The 8,225-nt window shown below is 40.8% G+C and overlaps 1 protein-coding gene across 1 annotated transcript; it reads left to right on the plus strand.

The window, feature by feature from the left end:
- The first annotated feature begins 301 nt into the window (after positions 1-301).
- Positions 302-7,747, plus strand: KCNJ8 (potassium inwardly rectifying channel subfamily J member 8). The gene is made up of 3 exons (XM_065887466.1): positions 302-436; positions 1,267-1,707; positions 6,677-7,747. Exons 2-3 carry the CDS (start codon positions 1,334-1,336, stop codon positions 7,575-7,577), a joined length of 1,275 nt encoding a protein of 424 aa, XP_065743538.1. The 5' UTR covers positions 302-436; positions 1,267-1,333; the 3' UTR covers positions 7,578-7,747.
- The last annotated feature ends 478 nt before the right edge of the window (positions 7,748-8,225 follow it).

Genomic DNA, 8,225 nt, shown 5'->3' on the forward strand with positions numbered 1-8,225 from the left:
CTCCCTCCGGCGGGCTCCCTACCTCCCCGGGTCTCGCCTCTCCCCCACCCCCTCCCTCCCTCATCTCAGCAATTTCGGCCTCAGAGGTCTGGCGCGCGTCAAAGCCCGAAGTGGGAGGCTGATTTGTGGAGCATCACGCCCCAGCTCCTCTCCCCAAGCCTCTCCTCCGTCGTCGGCAGCGGCCAAGGGATAGAGCCGAGCAGGGGGAGGGGAAGAGCGACACCCATCCCCCTGCCTCCAGCCCTCCCCGCGTTCAGATTCAACTGCACCTTTTATTATTTTAACTCTTCTCCCTAGGACGCGCGGCCCCGGGATCTGTCCCTCCGGCAGTCGCGGTCCCCGCTCCCGCGCCCGGAGATGGGACAGCGAGGGACCCGCTCGCGGTCTGCCGGCGTGTGCGGGGAGGTGCGGCCGCTGCGCCCGCTCGCCAGAGTCTGTAAGTTTCAACGCTCCTCTAAGCGGAGGGGAGGGGGAGGCTGAACGCGTCCCCGCAAACGATTGAAAATGCAGAACACGGGCGAGGTTGACAGCGTCGGATGGAATTTCGGGGCACACTCTTAATTGACTCTATCCGCAGCCCGCAGGCTATTGTCCGGGGTTTTTCCTGCAGCTTGTATGTTTGATCCCTTCGTCGTCAAGAAGTTTTCAAGCTATTACATTATGAGTTCCAGTGGGATTTTTAAAAGAAAAAAAAATGCAACTCACACTTCTTTCAAATTTAAAATACATCTACGTAATTTTCAGGTTACATAGCACATTGCTTATTATTATTTTGTCGAATTACAAGAAACATTTATACTACGCAGGAGCTCACGGCCTTTGCCTATTTCTAAAAATAACAGAAAAAGAATTTCCCCTCTTTACTTTTAATATTGCTGCATCATGTGAATAGTTTAGTAAATAGAGCCTTAATTTTCCTCATAGACGTCGCGTGCTGGTATCCTTGCACTAATCTACAGACGCGGGTAATTTCAGAATTATCACTGAGCCTGCTGTTTACAGGAAGGCTCTTGGTTTTGTTTAACTAAGGCTGTGCTCTTATGTGTTCAAAACGATAAGGAATATTAAAACAGCTCTGATTCAGACCAAGTAATTTTTCCGGGATCCAAGAACTCAAGCACTAACTAGGCTCGTGTTTAGATTAATAAGATCATACCTTTAGCTTTGCACGTCACCTGGAATGTATAGACACACCCCTACATGCAAGGACTGAAGAGGTGAGGAAAATAGGGGGAAAAGTTTTTAATCTTCGTTTCCCTCCTGCAGGACGGGTCTCGAGGGAAGGAGAGGCAGGTCGGAGACAGGTGCATAGGCTGGCTATGGTGACGGGACGATGTTGGCCAGAAAGAGCATCATCCCCGAGGAGTATGTGCTGGCGCGCATAGCCGCGGAGAACCTGCGCAAACCGCGCATCAGGGACCGCCTGCCCAAGGCCCGCTTCATCGCCAAGAGCGGGGCCTGCAACCTGGCGCACAAGAACATCCGGGAGCAAGGACGGTTCCTCCAGGACATCTTCACTACCTTGGTGGACCTGAAATGGCGCCACACCCTGGTCATCTTTACCATGTCGTTCCTCTGCAGCTGGCTGCTCTTCGCCATCATGTGGTGGCTGGTGGCCTTTGCCCACGGGGACATCTATGCTTACATGGAGAAAAGTGGGATGGAGAAAAGTGGCTTGGAGTCCACCGTGTGTGTGACTAACGTCAGGTAAGAATGCAGCGGGATGAGGCAGGGGTGGAAAACAGTACAGAAAAAGAGATGAAACTGTCCTTTCTCTCTTCACTGTTATTTTGTTGCAAGTGAACTAAAGAGTTTGTTTCAGTACCTTCAGAAGCAAAAAAGTAAAAACATAACAACAACAACAAAACCAATCCAATGTATTAAAAATCTTCTCAGATGCAGCTTTATGGATGACGAGTCTTTGAAAATGTAGTGCTTCAATCCTTTGAGCTGGCCTTGAAAATATTATACCAGTTATTTTAAAATGGTTGTGGTTCAAAGGATTCCACAGAGCGCCTTCCTCAGAAAAACCACATACTGAGTTTTCAGTCTGAAAAAGCTGCTGTCCATAGTTCCAGCATCCACAAGGCAATATCTCTGATCAACAAAAAATACTGTGCAAATGCTAGTAATGTTTTTCCACAACTTCTCGTACCAGTGACATTTTCAGAAATAATGAGAAAAATGGGAAAACACTGGTGGAGAGGTGTTCTAGATAAAAAAAAAATTTTTTTAATCCACCAGAAATGAAATAAACATAAGCCCTTCTTTATCAAGATGATCTTAAATAGCTGATTGCTTGCATTGAATTCCAAAATCAGAAGTTACGCTGAGATTCAGAACTAGAAAAAAATTATTTTTTAATGGAGATTGGTCCAAATCTTTAATGGAAGAGATTATGTAGAAGTGACTTAGTGTTGTGGTTTTCTCTAAAAGTTTTAGTAGGATAGGAAGACAGTTCCTAGATTGCCCTAATTTTGCTTTTTTCTCTTATATTGTAAATATTTCAAAGATAAGTAAAGTGAATTTGATTTCAGTGATTCTCCTCTCATAGTTTCACATGGCCTTAGAACATTTACTTGGAGTGATTTGTCTCGTATTTTGTTGGCAGATGGAAAAAGGTAAAATATCAATTGCAAAAATATGCACTCTGCAGTGAAACATTAGTAGTTATGCTAGCAACTTTTCCAGGACCTTTTCTCAATAATATTCCAAATTCACATAATTCATAAAGCAAAGCAACTGAGCAAGCACGATTCTTCCAGGAAACTGTAAAGAATAAGACCTTTGATGACCCTGAAATCTTATGAAATTAGCGTACCACTGCAAGAAGCAGAAACTCAGACTGTAAACTTGTCCATCCTTCCATTCCCTGAATAGTTGCAATGCCAGCTTATCAAGGGAGCTTGCGGTATTTGTCGTAGAGATCACATGCCACAGATTTCAGCTCAGATTCTGAGGAGGAAAACAAATTGAATCGATCCACTGCCTTTACCGTCGAGTTAGATATTGTTTTCTTGTCTTAAACTTGCCACAGACTTTTGTCTCAAAGAAAATATAGATGAAGAATGTAGGTGATCATCAGTACACCAAATATAAAGGAACAAAATACTGTGTTTAACGGGTATATGTAGGTCAGATATCATTATCTATAATATTTCTCTTTAAGAAATTTATTGGCACTGATGTTGGTGAATCATTTTCCTATCAAGGTACATTTTTAATAAACATGAAGTAGATACACATAAAAAGAGATAAAAGAAACAGAAATGATAGACCTCGGAAAAATAAAGGACAGATTTTATTCACAAGACAAATATATTGGCTTTTCCTGTGGGAAAAAGGTCATCAAGCGATTTGTTAAAGATATGTCATCAAAAGTGAGATATTTTCAATGATTTTGTAAAAGAACTTGACGGAGTGCACTGGTTATTAAAAGCTGTTTTACTGCTAGCTTTTATTATTCAACAAGAGGTGTTCTGAGGCATGTTTATCCCCCTGATGGATTCCTGCTGGTTTGAACATTCAATTCACTATGAGAAATGGCATCACAGATACAAGGAGACACACTTGATTTTATCAGTATGAGAGTTTTAGCATTTTATTTATTTATTTTTCATTAGATGATTCTCTAAAGCATATTTCTTTTTTAAAAATTTTTATTAAAATATAGTTGATTTAATCTTAGCATTTTAAATTGCACTTCTTACCTAAAAAAATATTATTGGACATCCTGTAAGGTTAAAATCTTACTGGTTTTATTTTAACATTGTGGTACTATTTATACTTCGATGCAACATACAATTTAATCTTAACCAACCGTACATAATACTTTTTCACCAAAAAAATAGAAACAGAAAAATCTCTATTCTCTCCCAAAAGGGATTTAAAAGATGACTAATAATATGTTTACTTCTTTGCATTTCCTTTCCTTTCATAAGTTCAGTGTCTCACCTTGTCATCAGAACCGAAAACAACTGATTGTAATGAATATTCTCCAGTGTATCCAAATAACATTTAACATTCTCCTTCCAGGCTGGCTCACTTTCCCTTTCATGTGGATGACTTTCTAACATGAGTCAGAAAATAAACCAATATATTTCCTCTTCTAATTCAGCCTCACTCCCTCTGTAGAAGAACAAATGATCGGTTAAACACTTTCATCTCTTGAGGTTGTTTAGCATGACAGGTGTTCATAAAAGGCTGGGTCTTGCACAATATAATGTTTGGAAGTAAGTTCTTTCATAAAATAAACAGCATACACAATATGGCACATGAATGATATCGTAAGCCGTTAAAATGAAACATCTGAGCATATTCATCATACCCTGCTCCCTGAAGCATGTATAATTAGAAATCAATGTTGTATCTGTACCCCTTCACTGGGGTCTTTTCTTATTCTTTGCCATGTTTTTGGATCATTCAGTATTAGCTCATGTGTAGCTAGTGCAAAAAGCAATCATTGCTTTTCATGAATCGTTTTAGCAACAAGGGGGTAAGAAAGGCAATTTTCACACTCCATTTAAAAGTTAATTAGAAGAATCAACTATCTTTCAATTAAAAAAATAAAAATCCCTGATTATGAACCTGAATAGAAAAAGATCACCTGCGTGTGCTTGCCTACCATCCACGGTGTCCCGCCAAAGTGCAGTACTTAACTTAGTATTCAAATATTTAATATTTGGTCTCTCGTTGTGTGTGGCATTAATACACAGCTAATACTTTGACAGATGGTCTCTCGTCTATAAAATTAGAAAAGTTTGAAATTGGGGTGTAGGGCAAACACAAGACTAAGACTGTTTCTATTAAGAAGCCACAGCGGTGTAGGAGCTGTAGTTAAATGAATAAATTAGTGATAAGAATAACCAAATGTGGTGCTTTCAACCAGGGGAGATAAAACAGAATTATCTGCAAGCTTTTCAAAAGTTTGATCCAGGTCCACCCTAAACTACCAAATCAGGGTTTACACTGAACTAAGCAAGAGAGTGCGGTTTGAAAGGGCTTCCCAAGAAAACCCTGACACTTGTTGGCCCCTTCCCTGTGATTCTTTCGGAGACTAGGCCAGAATTAAGAGAATTCATGTTCTTATTAATTATGTAATCTTGACACAGTCACTTATCTACCTCTACCTCAAATCCTTCCTTTAATAACTTCAGTATTCTCTAGATCACTTAGAGAACAAAATGAGACAATCAGTAAGAAAACATGTTTCGTTCCAAATGGCACATGTTTTTTTTTAATTAAAAATACTAGTATCTTTGGATGATGTGCTTTGTACCACTCTTTAGCACTGTGCTTTCTCTATATAAGGTACACAAGCAGTGTTTGTTAGGGAGTACGACTTTTAAAGGTTGTAAATAATAAAAAGTTCACTTATTACTCAGTACTTCCCATATGACTCAAGTCACTTAAACACAGACAGGCAGTAAATAATAGACATCAACCTGGAAGAAAATTTCACAAAGTAAAATAAGCCTATAAATCTAAATATGTCTAGGTATTATTTTAATGTTTTCACATAAACAGGCCCATCATTACATGATTTGAAAGCATTAATAGAAGTGTATCCCGGAAGCCTGGAGGTAGATGCATGCGGAGAGAGAGAGAGAGAGACGGAGAGAATGAACAAGTGCTTGTGTTTAGAACTGGACATTTGATACATTAAGGTGGATGGTCTTTCTAAAAGCCTTTAACAGCCTTTGGACATGGGACTTCCCTGGTGGCGCAGTGGTTAAGAATCTGCCTGCCAATGCAGGGGACATGGGTTTGACCCCTGGTGCGGGAAGATGCCACATGCCACGGAGCAACTGAGCCCATGTACCACAACTACTGAGCCTGCGCTCTAGAGCCCGTGCTCTGCAACAAGAGAAGCCACCACGATGAGAAGCCCACGCACTGCAACAAAGAGTAGCCCCCGCTCGCCGCAACTAGAGAAAGCCCACGCGCAGCAATGAAGACCCAACGCAGCCAAAGATAATAAATAAATAAATAATTTTTTAAAAATAGCCTTTGGACATCGACAAATGAATGGCTAAAGAAGATGTGGTGTGTATATATCTATATCTATATATAGACATATACACACAATGGAATATTACTCGGCCATAAAAAGAATGAAATAATGCCATTTGCAGCAACATGGATGGACCTAGAGATTATCACACTAAGTGAAGTAAATCAGACAGAGAAAGACAAATATCATGTGATATCGCTTATATGCGGAATCTTAAAAAATGATAGAAATGAACTTATTTACAAAACGGAAATAGAGTCACAGACATAGAAAACAAACTTATGGTTACCAAAGGGGAAAGGGTGAGGGAGGGATAAATAAGGAGTTTGGGATTAACATGTACACACTACTATATATAAAATGGATAACCAACAAGGACCTACTGTATAGCACAGGGAACTATACTCAATATCTTGTAAGAACCTGTAATGAAAAGAACCTGAAAAAGAATATGAATGTGTGTGTGTGTGCACACGTATATATATCTCACTTTGCTGCATACCTGAAACAACTAACACAACATTGTAAAGCAACTATACGTTCATAAATTTTTTTTTAAAAAGTAGCCTTTAGAGGAAGAAAACGCAAAATTCAACTTAGCCTGTTATTTCGTGATTCAAAATCTGATCCAATGGCATTGTTTTCTGGTCTCATTTCTTACAGGTCTTTCACCTCTGCTTTCCTCTTCTCCATTGAAGTTCAAGTGACAATTGGGTTTGGCGGGAGAATGATGACAGAGGAATGCCCTCTGGCCATCACAGTCCTGATTCTCCAGAACATTGTGGGTTTGATCATCAATGCAGTCATGTTGGGCTGCATATTCATGAAAACAGCCCAGGCTCACAGAAGGGCGGAAACCTTGATTTTCAGCCGCCATGCGGTGATCGCGGTCCGAAATGGCAAACTGTGTTTCATGTTCCGTGTGGGCGACCTAAGGAAAAGCATGATCATTAGTGCATCGGTGCGCATCCAGGTGGTCAAGAAAACCACGACACCCGAAGGGGAGGTGGTGCCTATTCACCAACTAGACATTCCCGTTGATAACCCCCTTGAGAGTAATAACATTTTTCTGGTGGCCCCTTTGATCATCTGCCACGTGATTGACAAGCGCAGCCCCTTGTATGATATCTCCGCCACTGACCTTGCCAACCAAGACCTGGAGGTCATCGTGATTCTGGAAGGAGTGGTCGAAACTACTGGCATTACCACCCAAGCGAGAACCTCCTACATCGCTGAGGAGATCCAATGGGGCCATCGCTTCGTGTCCATCGTAACCGAGGAGGAAGGCGTGTATTCCGTGGATTACTCCAAATTTGGCAACACCGTGAAAGTAGCGGCTCCGAGATGCAGCGCCCGAGAGCTGGACGAAAAGCCTTCCATTCTCATCCAAACCCTCCAGAAGAGTGAACTGTCCCACCAGAATTCTCTGAGGAAGCGCAATTCCATGAGAAGAAACAATTCCATGAGGAGGAATAATTCCATCCGCCGGAACAATTCATCCCTCATGGTGCCCAAGGTGCAATTTATGACTCCAGAAGGAAATCAGAACACGTCGGAATCCTGACAACAACACAACCCCCAGAAAGTCTTTGATAAGATGTTGAAGAGTTTCTACAGGGCACAGACTGAAACAGAGCTGGAACACAATAATTTGTCCTTCTTTATCTTAATGCACTAAATGATATGCATATTCCAACAGCAGCACTTTCTGTGTCAATAAACAGTAACACACAAGGAGGAGGGTTCTTGACTCACTTGTTTCATCCATGCAGTATTCGCAGAGATAGGCTTAAGTTATGTAGGGGAAATGCTCTCATTTCTCTCAATTTGAAACCCAAGAATTACATTAATAGTAATAGACCTTGAATATGAAAGTGGACCAAGGGATGATGCTTTATGAAATACTTAGCGGGTGACACCACAGTTGTCTCTGTTTCTATTGTTCACTCTTGAAATGTGATAGAATGGGCAGGGGGCCCCAAAACTGTGTTTTTCCGTTCTCTCTCTCTCTCTCTCTCTCTCTCTCTTTTTTTTTTTTAACTGCACCAGGTAAGAAGACTGAGACAAAAACTGCTTGGTTTTGTTCTGTTGTTTATTTTTTATTTTTTAAATATGGAATTTTATTTTTTCTCAAATTGTATAGTATAAGCATAACTAGTATTAGGAAAATTACACTAAAATTTTAAGCAGGGACATCTGTGAAATTGGAAAA

Source organism: Phocoena phocoena, chromosome 11 (assembly GCF_963924675.1).
Source record: "Phocoena phocoena chromosome 11, mPhoPho1.1, whole genome shotgun sequence".
Lineage (NCBI taxonomy): Eukaryota > Metazoa > Chordata > Mammalia > Artiodactyla > Phocoenidae > Phocoena > Phocoena phocoena.